The following is a 19211-nucleotide window of genomic DNA, read 5'->3' on the forward strand; positions in this document are numbered from 1 at the left end:
AGGAATTATAATTTGTAATAGATTTAAATTTAAATAAAATCAAAATATATAAATTTTTGTGTATCTAAATGAGAGATTATGCTTAAATTTAAATTTTTATTAATTCAAACACACCATTAGGTTTTTAGACTGCATATATTTTTCTTTCATTGAAGAATTATTATATATTTTTAAAAAAATCATGTAATTCCAACATGAGTCGTTCCACTTTCAAATTTCTTCATCTATTTAAGTTTTTTGCTTGAGAATTAAAATATTAAATATTAAATGGCCATTATTATTCACTTATGAAAAGCAGGGACTAAACCCACTAAACCCAATCATCGGTAATCAGCAATCACCCACTTTGTTCAGAAATAAACACTCAGGTTCCAAGTCAATTTTCTTTTCTTTAATATAAGATTTTCATCCAAAGCAAATCTATTTAAAAATTGTAACATTCTCTCAGGCGGAATGGAGAAATTACTCATGAATATTTATTATCAGCTCTCAAATGGACTTGAATTGTTCTGTTTGGATAAATGGACTTGTATTTTAATATTTAAAAATTGAATGTTTCAAGGATTCAAGGACTTTGATAGAAACGGGAAAACTTTCTTCTACTAAATGTGATTATGTGAAAAATGGAGGCCGGGTACTTAAAATTAAACACCCCCCATGATCGTTCCTATGTCGAACCAAAATACCAAGAGTTCCACACAAATTAACGTAAAAATATACACATCAATAACCATTCAAATTGTTCGCTCCCAAGGCAAAACCGGAATTGAATATACGAATGAAAATATGATACAACACAGTGCAAGATACATTGTTTCCACCTCCAAAATTGCGATGGACGCTAACATTTGAGCTTGTTGGTTGATTCCTAATGTAAATATACACCTGGAAGAGGATAGAGCTCATGGGGCATGGCCCAACTTTTTATGCATCTGATTACAAGTTCTGTTTTTTCATACTCATAGCTGAGAATCTACAGGATAATCTACACCCATGTGGATGAAGCTTCCCGTTTGACTTGCACACGAGAAATTTTGTGCAGACCACATGTACATGTATACCTCTAATGGTCATGATCTATTCTGAAGTGTTGTTCGCAGGTCAAATTCTGCAGAATAAATCCCGGCAGCAACATGCACACACTGGAGGGCGGCATGAAGAATCTTCCTCAGCAGAGTCTAATCACTCAACATAATTACTTAACAAGTCAGCTAGCTGTAGAAGATTCTTTGGATTTTTCTGTCAACGTATCCTTCTCGGAGTTGCCTGTCTCACTTGTCTGTGTTTGACTAGTTTGTGGCTGACTTGAAACCTGAGGATCTGATGCAATTCCCAGAACAACCAACACGGACCTAAAGAACAAATTTCAAGGGACAAATTTAAAATGACAACTTGTGCAGGAACTGTTTTAGTAGGAAGATCAGATCTTAAGTTCGTAGGAAATGCAAATGTTAAGATTGTTCTACTAGAGGTCCTGATAATAAATACACATAACGTAAAAGAATTTCAGCGTCCGCTTTCTCAGTACCTTGGGGAGGGACGCGCATTGTTTTCATCCTTTCTAGTTTGACAAGATTACTAGACAGTCTAGATTTGAAATTTATTTTTAATCTTTCAATGTAAGTCACTTTTCGAAATTAATAGTTGAAATACTATTTTTATTCTTTCTTTTACCACATTTTTAAATTTAAATTTAAAAAAAACTAGGGAAAAAAGGTATGAACCCCAAAATTTAATCTAGACCATTAAGAACATCCTTACATCTACCCATCCCAAGGATGGGCAGAGGATCCATTTTCAAACAAGTCTTCTAATGAGTCATCCACCCTTAAAGGTATAATGGAAACGAGAAAAAGAAATTCATGCCATTCTCGTGGCAATTTAACTCATGAACCTGGGTAGTGAAGATTGGATATCTGCCTGACTAGCATGAGCTACCAATGGTGCCTTAAGTGCTGCAGATCTGTTTAAAGCATTTTCCAGTTGTGCTGGAGGTAGCTGCATACAACCATACACCTCCATTAAATAAATTAAAAAGCAGACTTCAAAAGATTCAAAATGCATGATTTTGTGATACTGAGACATCTTAGAATCAGAAAATGGGAGTAAAATACAAAAGACAAAAAAAAAGAATGCTCTGAAAAACCTTGACATTAAGTGAGGCAGGCACACATTCAAAATAAATTAAAAACCTTGAAAATGGATCCTCTGCCCATCCTTGGGATGGGTAGATGTAAGGATGCTCTTAATGGTCTAGATTAAATTTTGGAGTAAAATACAAAAATGGTAGTATAGCTTGAGATATATTTAATGTGGGACTTCATAAAGAAGGAAGACGAGTTAACTACAATCCTTTTTCATGAAGATAAGTGAAGGTGGGATAGAAACAGTAGATAGATTGAAGAGCTTTGAACTGAATGTCAAATTAAAATGAAAACAAGTTCCAGAAAACTGAGAAGACAATCAAAAGCAGACAATCATACCTGAAGCAATACACTAAATGACTGAGGTTGTGTTAATTGTGCACACTTCAAGAATCCCACCCACAACTTTGGGTATTTCCAGATCTGCAACAGTTCATTAAGTCATGCATATGCGGTGAATAACTGCATGAATAACCAAAAGAAAAACAGAGACTGATATATAAATATAATCACCTGTTTTCCCACAAGACGAGAGAGAATACCCATTATAAAGTCCACCTATAAGAATTTAAATAAGTCAAATTCTAGATGTATGATGATAAAAAGCTAACCACCAAAATTCAGTTGACAGAAGCATCTAGAATATGTTTGATCCATGCAACGCTTCAAAGATTAAATATAGCCTCCTAAAAATGCTATTGATGTCTTGGTGAAACTTTAATTCCTTCCTTCTGGTACAGTGTAAAACATAAGACAGACAGGTACGCAATAATTGTCCGCTTGCATATGCAGCAACTGCATATTATTGCTTTCCCTTGAATAAATGAGCTTCTTACCAGTGTCGGAAAAGCACCAATAGCTTGCAATACAGTCCGCATGAACAATAAAGGAAGAGGTATTTGCTCGACCTGGGAAAAGGTTGTGTCAAATGAGAGATCAACTAGATTGATTGTGCATTTAAAACATATCAAAAAAATTTCCAAAGAACACACCAATTGATTCAGAACTTTGGCAAGAACTTCTTGAGTGAAAATCTGTCGCTGCTCAAAGCAAGCATTGCATGCATCTGTGACCTGTATATATATAATAATACTTCAGCCTAGTATAATGTATCTCAAAAAAGTCTGATGCATAAAACCAACCAAGATTTTAAAAATAAACATGCCTTCTTCAAGGGAATTCCATCCTTTTCAGGATCAATTCCATGAATAGCTATCAATACTTCAGCCGGAGTAAGCACTGGACCAGAATTTGATGATTTCTGTGAAAGAGCATTGCAGCTAATTCAATTACCACAATGTATTCAAAGTTCAAAATCTTTATTCTCTAATGTTCCCAGAACATTCAACATCAGTGTCAACTCTCAGATGTTGGCAAGTACTAAAATTCACAAGGATATGGAATTTCAATTAGGATTATGCGAGACCTGGCTAATTGAATTCTTGTTTAAAATTAATCAAAATCATATCTACAGTTGTACCCATTATATATGATCCTTTTATGGCTTTCCTTTTTTCTATTACCTCAAACCATCGTTGGGTCTACCCACAATCCTTATCGACTATCCTAATTGATTGTCACTTCTACCTTAGTATATCATGACTTAGGGCAATCCTGACATGGCACAAGTCATCCATGTTTCCTATCAACAATGACAATCACAATTTATACCTCAAACATTCAACTATTATGCCAATTAATAACTGGTTCTGATAATTGCAAAGCATTTCACTATACAATCATATTATCCACAACCTCACTATTTCCAATGTTCTCCTAAGGATATATATCTATATAATAATCATCTAACTTCATCAAAAAATTTCAATTAATCTTTGCTTGCATCTGTCTAGTGAAGTAACAATTTAGGGTGTTGGAAACCTTACATTCCAAATGCAGTTATAGCTCAAATGGAGAGGTAAGAAGTGAGAACTTGTCCCTTTGATTCCAACTTAGTAGTACCAAGAACTCAAACAAATGACATAAAACATACCTGTAACATGCGAACAAGTGCAACTTGGAACTTATCCAGAGGAAGATTTACAATGTGAGGAAAGACCAGCATAACCTGCCAGGAAAAAAATTTGGTAAACCATCTCCAAATGAAAGGAGAGGCCAACTAAGAAGTGAAAATAGAATTCCTTGACTGTTTTGCCACTAGATTGGAAGCTCTATTAAGCAGACAGCCTTTTATCTCTTTTCTTTACTAGTTCAGGATGCTTTAGGAGGATATACTTGATCAGTTGATTCCCTTATATTGTACTATCTGTCTAAAAGATTGAACTAGTTGAAAAACAGTAGACACTAAACACAAATGTCAATGAACAAGAAGCTTTCTCAGACACATGGCATATGTAATCCTCAACTGCTGGAATGGCAAATTATTTATACATAGATAAATTCATAGAATATACCATAACAAAAAGCCTACCCAAAACTTTATCCATACATTGCATAATATTATAATTTCACCAAAAGCGCTGCATTATAAATAAGTTTGCAGAGAATAGAAATAGGGAGAACCTCATCTTTTGGAAGATATGCCAATACAGGAATAAGAACCTCCGCATCCTGTCAAAAAAAAAAAATCACTCATTAGCCAATTCAGTGAGATGTGCAACTAAACTGATGAGCAACATTTTGACATACCTTGAATTTTGAATCATGTAATCTTTTGATAGTAAATATTAAATCCCTTGAAGGGACTGTCCCATCAGTAAGTGTGTGCAACACCTGACATTATCAGTATACAAGTACAAAATTTCAATAAAATCTCAAATTTTTTTTTCCTGCCAGAGCAATAAAATCTTAATGAATATGCATAGTTTCTAAACTAGTTGAATGGTAAAAGAGTAAACCTGCATTAGGAGGTTCTCACTTCCATGTGGGGGGTCTGAAATAATTTCAAGGAGATCTGGAGATGAGCCCATAGTACGAACTAGTATAGGGATATGACGATGAACTGCCTGCAAAGTGAGGTTAGAGATAAACCTGGTGATTAAATAGAAAATATTCATGATATCTCTAAGAATCCCATCCCGATAGGCTAAAAAATGAGTGAAACCTGCTTGACTGCTTTTGATGTGCTTTTATAGATTACAAATATTTGCTGAAAGAGAGAATGTTTCTGGATAAAAAAATATCAAGAAATCAACTTTTAATCAGACGTGAAAAATATTATAACTAGATAAAAATTGAGACACTACCATAACAAAATATCACCTTGGTGCACAGAGCAAAATACAATGACATGCATCTCTGAGCCTCAGAGACAGAAACCAGCAAGACACTTTCAGGTGTACATGACTGGTGATTATCAGAGCAGAAATCCTTACTGTTGCCACTCACCGATGATGGTTCAATCAAAGACTTCTCATTATCAGGTCCCTTCACCAAAAAAAAAAAACACTGTTTAAACTGCTGCCCAGTTTGAGTTCAGCTCCCGAAAAGAAAAGTAAAACCTTGCTGTTAATTAATTCTAGCCATCAACCAAAAGTACACATATACTAGTACCTTTGGTGTTTCAGCAACAGATCCTTCACTGTCAGCAGTTTCAGATGCATCACCACTCATCACTGATAACAGCATTTCCTTTGCAAAATCTTCTATTTGATGAGAAATGGATGTTAAAGGATAAAGTTTATTTGCCACCTACAAGAATTATCCCAATCATAAGACAAGATTGTTCTCAGTCAATTGAATGGTCCAATGGGAAGTTAAACTGAAAGTACTACCAGACGTATTGCCTTCATCCGCACTTCCTCCAATTGATGTACTGCACTCTTTCATTTGGAAAGTAGAAAAATCAAAATCAAACAAGAGATGATATTGAGGCCAAAAAGTCAAGCATAGATTATAACATTAAGTGTTAAAGGGTGCAGAGGAACTATAATTAACAGTTACAAATAGAGTAATAGACAGGGGAGAAAACACAAATTATAATGCAAAAGTAGAAGGAAAAAACCTGCAGAGCAATTTTCAAGCAGGTATCTCGAATAGGTGGCCTCAGCAGAATCAAACTCCATACAGCACTAAGGCCCTGGGTAACTCTATCCCCACTCTGTGACTCCTTTTCAACTTTATCTGAATTTCCAGGAGAACACATGTTCTCCAAAACTTTTAAAACTGAATTTGGCAAATAAGGAGCTTCACCAAGCAATCTACTAAAGGCTTTATCAGAAGGTGGAAAAGAATCTCTTAGTGCTTCTGCCTGCATTTAAAAAAAATAAAATTAAATAAAATTCCAACACTAGCTTTGCAAAAGGACAAATGCAAAATTAGGAAAAACAAGCACAGACCACTGTTAGGAGGAATGTTTCATATACAGAAGCAGCTGTTGTAGAAGAAAAGAAATCAGGCTCCTCTTCAGCCTCACCAAATAACCTGTAGAGGACACGCAAAGTCAACTCGTGTCCCTGAGACGTTCAGTAACAATTATCAGCTCAAACAGACTATAACCATGAAGCCAAAAGCTGGACGTGGATATGTAAGTAGTAACCAAAACTTGAGATGTAAACAAACCTCATGACTTGTGTAATCAACCAAGACATGCTTTTGTAATAGTTTCCATGGGTCTAGGTCCAAGGGAAGCTGCAGGAAGAATAAGAAAATGCAGTACTATTAATAACCAAATGCATGTGAACGAAAGATATAATATTAAAATTAAAATTAAAACTAAAATTATATAGTAATTTAGGATCTCAGGAACTTCTAAGCTATATTGTGATTAAAGTATTTATGAATAGAAAGAAGAAAGATTGAATTTGAACATAAGCAAGAATAAGTAACATAAATGCTATGTACACCTCAACAGCATTGAAATTAAGAACTTAAAAACATGTAAAAAAAACTTCCAACTAGAGTTTTCAAGAATCAATCATGGTAGATACTATCAAGAAACAGGGAGAACAAAAGCTAAGGAAAAAGATTGGACCAATTAAAAATATTACAGAAAGACCTAAAAGAAAATTTGTTCAAGGCTGACCCCCCACAAAATACATTTATTCTAGTTCTGTGATCAGACAAACCACTAATACCCTTTACTTGGGGTGCATTAAAAGTTATCTTTTTCCATAACCCACAAGACAACACCTATTGGCAGACGCTAGACAGTAAACTTTTTGAGGCAAATATGGATCATATCTATTTTTTCAATAATATAAGAAATCTTATCAGAGAGGGGGGAAAAAAAAAGAATAAAATTAAAGGGGATGATAACTGATAAGACAGCCTTAGATTCCATTAGAGAAACTAAGACTGAGAGTCAACAGGCTAAAAAATGTAATAAAATTATTAATCATAATTAACCATGTATGTAAAAAAGAAAAGTGAAAAAAGTACATGCTCTTGCAGCTCCAACTATGACAGGATTTAATAGTATTGAGTATTAAACCAATGCAGGAAACAGATTACAAGAATTGAATCAAATTATTTATGCTTATAAAAAGCCAACAAATCATAAATTTACAAGAAACCAATCCCATGTTTGTCTGTAAAGAAACTGAAAAGGAAAACATATATCACCTCAACTCCTAGATAAGCAAGTATTGAAAATCGAACTTTTGATCCTCCAGCTATTGATATTTGCTTGTAAGCATCAATAATACGAATAAAAGCCCATTTTTGCAAATTATCCTTCTGTTCATCTGCAAGGTCAACAACAGGTGCAATCATCTTTGGCAGAACCAACCGAGATGACCTGTCAGAAGGTGCTGCTGATGACACCACACTATTTACATCCGTAACAGCTGCTTTTGGGCTTATCTCCTCGGACCTATCTGTTGATATTGATGTAACAATGTTCAGGGGTGATTTTTGACCAAAACCCATAACTTGTTCTTGACTGGCTTCTTCTATATCAGAGGAAGCCAATGAGGAACCAGCTACAGTTTCTGACAAGGCAACATTACGACCAAAAGAATCCAGGCCAGGTATTCCACTCTCTAAATTGCCCACATCATGGATGTCAGAAGGGACACCTGTGTTCACACTCTCCATTCCAGGTATTTTGGCATCAGAAGATGGAAAATCAGAGGGCAGCATCACATTTTCAGATGAAGGATTCAATCCAGAATGCACAGCATTATTATCCACTCCAGTTGCAGAAATTTCTTCCTCCCCTTGAGATTTCTGAAACATTTTTGTATTAAAATCTTAGTCCAAATGTTTCTTCTCAGAAAGAGAGGGGTTGGAGTGGAGGAGAAAAGTAAAGTCATCACATATGCAAGGTAATGGAAGTGAATTAAAAGATAAAAGAAAAGATGACGGAAACTAAAGCAGTATGGGATTCTTAAGTTCAACAATCAATAGTATGGGATGCTCTATTATATCAGGACTTAAGTGGGTTAGATCTTCCACCTCAATAGCTAGATTTTGAAGAAGGGATTCCCATCCCATTATGGTTCCCCTCAACTAGTATCGAAGTTGGTGGTTACTGACTCTGGAAAAGGCTACAGGTGGAGGGTATTGACTAGCAAGGAAGCTGAGTTAAGTGCTGCAAATTATAGCTACCAGGACATCAGCTCTCCGGTGCTGGCCAATTGATGGAAACCAATGAAGTATAGAATGCTTAAGTCCTTCCATAGAGTATTATAAAGAAGCTCTATAGGGTATTTCAGTGGATTGATTTTTCTACCTCAATAGCTAGCATTTGGAGGAGGATTCCCACCCCACTTGAGAGCCCATAAAAGACATAAAAGCCAAAATGAAATACCAAATATAAAAAGAAATTGTACTACCACCTCATTGGATATTGATTGATTAGCGTCAAGAAGTACAGTTATTGATGGGAATGTACTAGAAAGCGACATTACGCAATCTACAAATGATGATGGATATTTAGCCTTGCCATCAGAACCAGTTATACTAATGTCATGCAGTGGTTCATCATCTCCTTCAGCACTTGGATTATTTGGAGGTAGGTTACACATATTAGCCATTACCACCTCAGCTAGCAAGTCTGAGGAGATACTGGAAATAAGAATCTCCAAAGGTGCAACGGCTTCTTCACCCTGAGCAACTAAAGCACCAAACATTGCAACAAGTTGCTGAACAGGTCCATTATCCACTTCTCTTCTTGATGAACGTGGTACAGTTGAAGCATTGTTGTCCCAACACACTCTTGTGCTTTCATCTAACTCTTTCTTGGGTTCTGAGACAATGGTTGTCGTTTTGGACCGTTTTTCAGGAACATCTTCATCTTCAGCTAAATCACCTCCATCCTGTGATCCTAATCGTTTCCTCCCTAAATTAGTGTGCAATGAATCAAATGAAAGTGATGCTGGTTTTTCTTCCTGTAAATTGTAAAATGATCATATTTACCAAGAAGCAATGGGAGCCTTTGTAGTATTAAGGAGAATCATTACATGGAATTTGATCAGAATAAATCATCATGCAAAAACTCAACAATCATCACACACTCAACACCAGATACCTTAATATCTAGATCGTCATCTTTCTCTTTCTTTATACTTCCATTAATCTCAGAGACTTGGTGGAACACCTGATCAGCCATCCCTTCAGACTGCATTTCCTCCAGGGCACCAGCTAAACGTTCTCTCCACTGCCAAAACAAAAATCAGTTTTCCATAAAGCTATAATAAAGTAAATATATGAAATGTGCAGTTGATCAGAAGGCACAAACAAGAAATATACACAGGCGCCAACTAATTCAGGAATTTGTATTGATTTTATCCCCTATGTTTTTATAGACTATCAAACTCGAGACAAGGAAAATTAATTATACAACTCGAAACTTGTCTTAAAATTGGACTTGTGCATTATCCCTCTACAAGTTTAATTCCAACCTCAGTCTGAAGCTTATTCCTGTTACACGATCACAGAGACAAGAGACAAAGGCATGCAAATGGCAAAATCAGTCTTGGTCAAGGATGGCTTACTAACCTACATGAAAAGAAGTCATGGACTAAAGAAGCAGGTTCTATAGCACACCATACTAATTAAGCATCGTGATTCATCCAAATATCCAATTATGCATTGCTGCTTACAACCAGGTGAGCAAATTATTTTATTATTACACATCTTCCATGTACCTCCACCACTTCGAGAGAGCTTCAGCCTTAACTGAGAATAATAAATTTCTTCATGTAGCATTAAACCATCTTCTGTAAAATGTTGTATCAGACAGATCCAGAACAAAGCATTTTTTGTATGCTCTGTTTTTTCCCCACATCCAATCTATAAACTTATGGTGTAGATGACATAGAATACAATGCGAAAGTTCAATGGTACAAAGTTGTATGTATTTGTGGATATTGACATATCATTCAACGACAACAAGCCTTATCCCACAATATATGAAATATGATTACACATATCACTCAACAAAAAGTCAAAAAAAAAAAAAACTTAGATTACACATTCCATTAAGCAGATGAGAACTAAAGGTTAATCTACAACAAGCAAAATACATGATAAGATCACACAATCAGGATATTGAGACATGTTAGTATAAATTAAATACCGGAGCAGCACTTGGATGTGTACATTTCAAGCAAGTGAGAAAGGCCTTTTTCAACGCATGATGTACTGCTGTTACACGGATCCCATTAACAACAGAGCTTGACGGTTTCAAACCAAGCAAAACTGGCAAGATGCGGCCATAGAAGGCAGGCCTGTCTTTTGCAATCGCTAAAAGGCTGGGAATAGACCAAAGGAAAGTGGAAAAAAGTGAACAATCAAGCAACATTAAGAAAAACAGATTTTCACAAACAGTGTCGACAGAAATGAATAACTTTCTAGTAAAGACAATGAAAATAGCTGTCAAAGAATGAGTCTTGAATTAAGTTAACTGTTGAATATTGTAAAATGAAGAGGCAGGATGTAGTAATGTCTACAATCTCAAGAGCATCTGTGAAGGCAGAGGCACCTGTTGCTTTCAAACAAAAGTCACTAACTAAGATTGCTCACTATAAGGAGAGTACTAGATGTTCTAGCAACACATACACATGCTTTTTTTCCTCCTTTTAGGGAGAGGCATGCTTATATAATTGCAAAGCAAAACAAAGGTCAAACAGGAAAAGCTTAAATACCTGTTAATTAGCACAACAATCACCGAGTTACTGAGAGAATTCACAGTTGGAAACCTGAGTTGATCAAGCAGGAGACCTAAACTATGACTAGCATCAATTGACAAATCTTTAAAGTTGAGTACAGGATGACCCTTGCGAATCCATGATATGTTAAACTCCACAAGCCTTCCTGTAAATAACAGTAGTGCAATCTATTTGAGAGCTGACATGAAACTTTTAATAATCAAATTGGTCCAGCCTTCTTATTCAAGTCTTATGAGGATGAGCAAACCCCAAATGTAATACCTTGATGAGGAGGGGGCTCTGAGGAACCATTTGGATCTGGTGTGTATAGAAGAATAACTGCTCCAACAAACTTCAGGGCCAGCAACTTTGCACCACCACTACCATGCTTTTAAAGATTTTACAGATCACAGGTATCAGACCATAAACCAAAAAGTGACCGCTTGAGGTTAAAAGTATTGTTACTTACTTGAAAAGCAAGTGAGTGTACTTTGTCTTTGAACTTTAACATCCATGTCCATGCAGATTCAAGTGCAATGTCCAGATCACTTGAGTATAAACCCTAGAACATTATGATCATAAGTTAAAAAGTAATCTAGAAATAGAATAAGTTCAAAGATGAGAAAGAGGTAAGACCATAGAAAGACAAATTCAGTAAGACAAATAAAAATGCAAAAATTAAGTTGTATTTAATGGCTTTAAGGATAAATAAATCAAGACCCCAATAGTATATATTGCTATTACCACCCCCTTCCCCTCCCCCCTCCTCACATTTCCTTATTTATAACTACAATTTGTTCTCACCAGTCATTAGTCAATTTTTTTCTTTGGTAAAACACCATTCAAAATTTTATTAAGGCTTTTATGTGCCCTGTTCACTACTTAAGCTAGAATGTTGACTGTTGATAGAAATTGGATAACATATATGGCTAGATATTTAAGTATAAAGATTTTGAACCTTGAATCGAGCAACTATCTTCCAGCTGTAACAATGTCTAACAAAATCATGTAATATTACAGGCATTTGCACGCACACATCATAGAACAAAATATAGTAATTTTACCAACCAAATATGAGTTTAATTCTATTAGATAAGAATATAAGCATGCCAGGGACTTATGTCATCAAATCAAGGAATACAATAAGGGGGAAAAAACAAAAATGAAATGAATTAAAAGATAGGAATTAGTAGATTCAGTATTAAAACTATAACACCTGTATTGCAATTTTCTCAAGAGTGGAATGAAATAAATCAATTCCGCATGATATAGCTTGACGAACAACAGCGGGTGTATCATCATCCAAAACAGCAATGAGCACCGGTATAATATCAGGCAAGAACTCTGTGTTTTTAGATCCAATTTCACCAAGCATCCTGCAGTTCAAGAAAAGAGGGGCATCTTTGAATCTAAGACTCTAAGTCAAAAGGCACACACACAGAGTCAAGAGTCCACCAGTAAATGTTGAATTGAGTTCTGTGGCCATCTTAGCGCCAAAGAGACCGGAAAGTTAAAATAGAAAACAAAACAAAATGAAAAGCCACACACAGATGTTGGTATCCATCAACCAATGTACGGGCGGACAAGAAATAGAAGAGAGGGAGATTGGAGCAAAAACTACAAAATGCGTACAACATAAGGAAACCAAACTTTTTTTTTTTAATAGGATCATGAAAGAGGACAATATTAAAGTACAATGGATGGAAAGAAATCCTCCTTGAAATGGGCAATGAAAAGGACAATAACAGAACAACAGCCAAGCTCAAGAGTGCCATAAAGCTCTCCGATCACTATCTGTACACATAATAAGATTCCTTCACCAAAGGAATGGGCAAAGGAAACGATGAAAGTCCATGAGGACTATCTTCTCCGATGAAAAGACTAAAATTTGAGAATAATGTATAAACAAGAATAGTAGCCCCGCCCCACTGTAAGTGCTGGTCTTTGAGCCTGAAAGCATGCCTGACCATAGTGAACCCGAAGCCCAACTCACCTGAACTTTCGTTTATTAAAAAAAAACAAAACAAAACAAACCAGAATAGTCGCCCCTCCATGAACAACTTCTACCTTAATTTATCCAGGCAGCCTTCCTTTCTCATGCCAAACATTCAAGAAAGGAAAAAAGAAAAGAAAAGCATACACATTGGTGTATTCAGAAAGAGAGAAGCAAAAAAACCGCGCACATTGGGTGTATGGAAGCTTACTCCGTGACAAATTTGCGAACTGGACTGAAACGATCGGACTGAAACTCGAAGAGACACGGAAGAAACTCGGTGAGCAAAACGGGGTCTTCTTGAGGCAATTCTACCTTCAGTTGCCGCAAGTAATCGAGCTTGGATGGAATGTCCATGGCCAACTTAACCGAGTTCACGAGACTCACAAGCTTTTCCCGCGAAGTGGCGTCTATTTTTCCCACCATTGCCGAAGAAAACGATCACAATTCGTAAATTTTACATGGAAATCACCAGCACGAACCAATCATGTAAGTGTAATCTAGGGTTTGGAAGAAGAGGGAGAAACGAGATTTGAATGCACGAGGCCAGAAACAAAATGCAAGAATAGTGCCCCGTTTTTATTTTTTAATGTTTCAACTCCAGGAGGTCCTTCAAGTTTCTTCTCTCCCGATTCGTTTGGCAAGAAATACGAGGAATTCATAATTGAAAAGTACTAATGAAATAATAAACACTGACAATAGTAACACTATTTTGTTTTAAATACGCTCTTCTCTCTCTCCCAAATTATAAAAAAAAGATATATTCAACATTTTAAAATATAAAATATCTTAATAAAAAATAAAATTATATTAATAATTCTTTTTTAATATTATATTTTTTTATTATATTCTTTTTCTTTAATTTGTTTAATAAATAAAATATTAAATTATGAATATTTTTTAAAAATTTTATTTTTATTTTAAAAAATAAAATTATAAAATATATTTATTGAATTTTATTAGTATATATAATTTTATTTAAAAGTGTTTTACATAGTGAGAAAAAATGAAAACATATTTTTATCTGATTAAATTAAAATAAATAAATTTTAAAATGTCAATTAATAATATTAATAAAAGTTTTTTATAAGAAGTACCTCACTAAAATAATAAATGTTCTTTAAAAAATTAATTTATGTACTCATATGATTTATAATTTATGATTTATTATAAAAGAATTAAAAATTAAAAAATTTCTTTAAAAATTATATTTGGAGACTCGAATTTTAAGAAGTTTATATTAAAAAATCTTAAATGGTAACTATTCTTTAAAACTGAAAATTTTTACTAAATTATACCGGACAATATAAATACAAAGTGCTTTCAAAAATAATATTTTTTAAAACCCAGTATTTTGCCAAAATTTTTTGAAACCCGTTCATAAGCATCATAAAAATGATGATAGTTGTAAGTTTTAAAGATAATAAATTATACAACCTTTTAATTTTCGGTTCATATATACATACAAAATCATATCCAAGGACATGGGAAGCATATCTATCACAAAAAAAGTAAAAAAGAAAATCAAAGAATTTTAAGATTTGTCATGCAAAACTAAAGCACCAAAATATAATTAAAATTTATGATGAAAAAACAAAAATATCATATATATTTTTTAAAAATTCACTCAAATTGGAGCTCCGACGCCAACCAACAGAAAGTGGTTCAATGGCTGACGTCAAAACTTTGGATGGTAAAGTTAATAAATCAACCTTTTTTTTAAGGCGGTCAAGAAAATTTAAACTCAAAACTCCTTAACCATTAAAAGAGTTTATTCTTAATCATATAATACTTAACTTTGTCTTTACTTCTCAAGTCAATACTTGTTGAGAATTTAATAGTTATTTGTTAGTTCAAAAATGATTACTTGTTAAAAAATTTAATGAGCATTGATTTTTATAGATAGTTATTTTGTTTTTATTATCAAAACTTTACTTACAAAAAACTTATATGAACTTGCTTTTTTCACCTAAATTTACTTATCAAATTATTAAAAGAAATTATTAAAGATAGTAACAAAACTTGTCATTTAACAAATTATTACTCGTTAAAGTACTAATAGAGACTTGTCAAAAATTTAAATTTTACCTATTTTATAAATGGTTTCTAAAATAAGTTGGTGAATAAATTTTAGTGAAATAACAAATTTAGATAAACTTTTGACAAGTAATTTTTAATAAAAAATACAAGTAAACATTTATGAAAAGTAATGTATATTAATTTTTTGAATTAAGGATTATTTTTATCTTTTAATTTTATCTAAAAAAATCATTGAAACTCTGAATTCAATTTAAAATCAATTATGTCCTTTAACGTATCAAACTTTTTAACTCTGCATCCCTATTAATATCTTTCTTGACTTTTGTTAACTTTAACATGTGGGTCCAATTTTTTTATATTTTTATAATAAAACATTAAATGTAGGTCCTAGACCTTCACAAAGTTAGACTAAGAGATAGAAAGCAGGACGCCCTTAAGATTACCTGTGAGTTTGTGTAATGATGCTATCCTAGTTTGTGAGTTGTTTTTGATGATACAAAGTTGCCGGAGTTTACACAAAGAAGATGTGGGCCCCACATTTTATATTTTATTATAAAAATATAAAAAAAGTATGACCCACATTTGATATGTTGAGAGATAGAATTAATTTTAAATTGAGTTTAGGGTCTTTAGTAACATTTTAAATAAAATTAAAAGATAAAAATATCCCTTAATTCTAAATTTTTTAACAAATTCTCTTTAGTAACTTAACAAATAACATTTGTGAAATGACAAATTTTGTTACTAACTTTAATAATTTTCCTTATAATAAATTTTAGTAAAATAAAATATTCACATAAATTTCTGACAAGTAAACTTTTGGTAAGAAAAAAAAACATTTATAAGAATGAGAAAAAGTTAATTCTCTGAACAAGTCCTGTTAATAATTTAACCAATAATCATTAGTGAAATAATAAGTCTCATTATTAATTCTGATATTTTTTTCTTAATAATTTGACAAGTAAATTTTAATAAAATAACAAGTTAAAAAAAGCTTTTTGACAAGTAAAATTTTGGTAATAAAAACAAGCAAGTATTTATAAAAATGGGTGGAAATTAATTTCTCTTAACAAGTCATGTCAGTAATTTAACAAGTATCTATTTATAAAATAACAAGTCCTGTTACTATTTTTGACAATTTCTCTCAATAACTTGGCAAGTAAATTTTAATAAAATAATAAGTTTAAATAAGTTTTTGACAAGTAAACTTTTGATAATGAAAACAAGTAAATAATTATAAAAATAAGTGAAAATTAAATTTTTTAACACATCTTATTAATAATTTAATAAATAATTATTTATGAAATGATAAGTAATCATTAAACTCTTGATATGTATAAGTCTGAAAAGTAAAAATAAAGTTAATAATACATATAATGTTGTATTATGTATTTCTAAGAAGTATTGGTAGCTTAGTGACTACAACTCCTTTTAGTAACTCAGTTAGGTGGTGGCAATTTAGTGGAAGGCAGTCGTAGTTTTGACGATATTTTAGCAGCTGATGAAGTGGAGGGATTTAGGGGGGAAAACATAAAAAGGATAATTTTGTCTTTTCACTATAAATTTCAATTATATTTTATTTTTTGATCTTGCAAAGCAATATTCGAATTTCTTTAATTTTTTGTGATAAATGTGCTTCCCAAGTTCTTGGATGTAATGTTCCCCATATAAAATCTACAACACATTTGTGAAAACTTCAACTAACTCTTTGATGTAGTTTTGTCTAAAAATTTTACTCCTCATTATATATATATATATATATATATATATGATGATTTCATCGTTATATATTGAAAAACTTCCTGCTGTATAATACCCTTATTATTATGGGCAGTTTTACGAGTTCCTCGTTCATACTTTGATGCTACCGGACATTCCAGTACTCGAATTCGATCTCAAGGTAAGCACATTGGTACTTCATTAATTACACACATACACACAACGGGGCAGTCTTGGCACACACAGTGAAAAAGAGAGTAGCCAATCAAATGTTTGAAAATTGTTACAGATAACTCAAAAGAAACAGAGTTAACAAACAGACAAAATAGAAATCTCAGGAAGTCTGATCAGATATCGGCAACGTTATCCCTATTCCCAAACACGTCCCTTCCAAAGTCCGGGTGCTTCAACAACAGAGGGGAAGAACGATGGCTACAGCCATGATAAGGGGAGCCACAAGGTTTCAAGTGATCAATGCGACGTCGTCTTCTTCTCCAGGCAACGGCAGAAGCAGCAGTGGACGGAAGCTCATCGAGTCCGGCACCGTCAGGGCGATACAACCGAGCGAAGCTTGCAAGGCGATGAGCACAGAGGGGTTTGTGCTGCTAGACGTGAGGCCAGTGTGGGAGAGGGAGAAAGCACGTGCCAAAGAGTCAGTGCACGTGCCAATCTTCGTGGAAGACAAGGATGGGGGTGTTGTGACTCTGTTGAAGAAGTGGGTTCACTTTGGTTATATTGGGTTGTGGACAGGACAGTACCTCACTGCTATCAACCCTGATTTCCTTGCTCAAGTGGAATTGGCCATTCCAATTAAGGACACCAGCATTCTCGTGGCCTGTGGTGAAGGTCTCAGGTGATAATCTAACTGATGTTTTTTTGCTGAAAAATCTAATCTACACACACACTAGAACTAGAATATGATATTGTCAACGGGTTGAATCTAATAGAATGGACAAGTTTCTGACAATATAATCAATATTCGAATTTAGGAGAGTTGCTCAAACACTGTTGTTTCCAGTTGGAAAATACCTGTGTATCAGAGAAGAAGAACTAGAATAGGATTATTATTCACCCTCTTTTGGCTCTTCTTTTATCAGCATTTGAACTCAGAACCAAAAACATTACACTTTGATGGGGCATACCAAATATGGTCAATCAGTTATTATTGAGTAAATGTTTATTAGTTTTTATTGAAATTATGTAATTTTTATTTTTCAAATTTACACAAAATTGTTTTAAAAATAAATTTTACCGAGTTTTCTTTATTTTGTTTCAGCTCTGAAAAACTTTGTCTTTCAAAGGAGCATTACTATTAAATCTACAGTAGCCTATCTAAGATACCACCCAAAAGCCATGGGAACCTCACATATGTGAAGTTTTATTAACTGTTAGTATGACAGCTTCAAATTGTCTTAACAAACAAGAGGGTTTCAAATGCCAAGATATTTATCCCTATTCTTGCAGATTCATTAATTTAGTAATTTGAAATTTTCTTCATTTGTATTGCATACGGGGTTTGTTCCAAACTTGATGCAAAATTATCCAAGCTAGAATCAAACGGAGTGGCCAAAAAGTTCACTGTTGGTTTTGTTGATTGGGATAGGTCAATGATAGCAGTGTCAAAACTGTATGAAGGAAGTTATAGGAATCTGGGATGGCTTGTTGGAGGCTTTAACCGTTCTAAAGATGAAGACTTCCCAGGAGTAGAAGGACAAGAAAAGTTGCAGTATGCTACTGTAGGAGGAGTCTCCTACTACTTTCTTCAGCTGCTCTTATTTCTACAGGCCGTAAGTAAAGGATGAATCACCATATTTTTTCATAACATGTATTCAAGCTTGTCTAGAAACGTTTGTGGCAATTCCATGAAAAATAGGCCTTCTTTTTTATGCTAGTTAAGTGTTAATAATTATATTAAACAAAGCATATATTTTTTACTTAAACCCTATTTGATATGATGGAAGAGTTTTTGAGGAAATTAAAATTAGAGTTGGAATCAGAATCAGAATAGAATGAGTTTTGAAAGTATGTTTGATATGAAGATACAATCCTGATATAATTTTAATAAATATATATATTTGAAATAAAAAAAACAAAATGCCCCTTCAGCAAAAATCAAATTTTTGGCTTTGAATCACATAATAATGAGAAAGAGAGGACGAAACAAAAGTAAGAGGGCCTTTGCTCTCTTGTATTGACAAAGCTGAACTTGAGCACGGTAGAGAGAAAGAGCGGAACCATTCACAAGGATGAATAGTGAGACAA

The 19211-nt window shown here is 33.7% G+C and overlaps 2 protein-coding genes across 3 annotated transcripts; one reads left to right on the plus strand and one right to left on the minus strand.

Annotated features, from left to right (window-relative positions):
* Nucleotides 1–703: 703 nt before the first annotated feature.
* Nucleotides 704–13789, minus strand: LOC129288158 (uncharacterized). Of its 2 annotated transcripts, none has more exons than XM_054924580.1 (27): nucleotides 13402–13789; nucleotides 12414–12573; nucleotides 11667–11759; nucleotides 11480–11585; nucleotides 11195–11363; nucleotides 10627–10801; nucleotides 9577–9705; nucleotides 8882–9436; nucleotides 7668–8273; nucleotides 6666–6734; nucleotides 6443–6559; nucleotides 6109–6354; nucleotides 5879–5926; nucleotides 5658–5795; nucleotides 5367–5531; nucleotides 5209–5271; nucleotides 5003–5110; nucleotides 4794–4877; nucleotides 4668–4715; nucleotides 4138–4212; nucleotides 3310–3405; nucleotides 3137–3217; nucleotides 2981–3052; nucleotides 2658–2702; nucleotides 2484–2567; nucleotides 1895–1998; nucleotides 704–1352 (listed from the first exon to the last, which is right to left on the minus strand). In XM_054924580.1, exons 1-27 carry the CDS (start codon nucleotides 13614–13616, stop codon nucleotides 1208–1210), a joined length of 3996 nt encoding a protein of 1331 aa, XP_054780555.1. In that variant the 5' UTR covers nucleotides 13617–13789; the 3' UTR covers nucleotides 704–1207. The 2 variants fall into 2 exon arrangements, with proteins under 2 accessions (XP_054780555.1, XP_054780556.1); XM_054924581.1 differs by having other exon boundaries at nucleotides 8885–9436; nucleotides 13402–13788.
* A 3472-nt stretch (nucleotides 13790–17261) lies between these two features.
* On the plus strand, nucleotides 17262–18840 carry LOC129289418 (rhodanese-like domain-containing protein 10). Its single transcript, XM_054926189.1, has 2 exons — nucleotides 17262–17802; nucleotides 18553–18840. Exons 1-2 carry the CDS (start codon nucleotides 17378–17380, stop codon nucleotides 18749–18751), a joined length of 624 nt encoding a protein of 207 aa, XP_054782164.1. The 5' UTR covers nucleotides 17262–17377; the 3' UTR covers nucleotides 18752–18840.
* Nucleotides 18841–19211: the final 371 nt, after the last annotated feature.

This window comes from Prosopis cineraria, unplaced genomic scaffold (genome assembly GCF_029017545.1).
Source record: "Prosopis cineraria cultivar Desert tree isolate PC_DT_omini unplaced genomic scaffold, ASM2901754v1 PC12, whole genome shotgun sequence".
NCBI classification, from domain to species: domain Eukaryota; kingdom Viridiplantae; phylum Streptophyta; class Magnoliopsida; order Fabales; family Fabaceae; genus Prosopis; species Prosopis cineraria.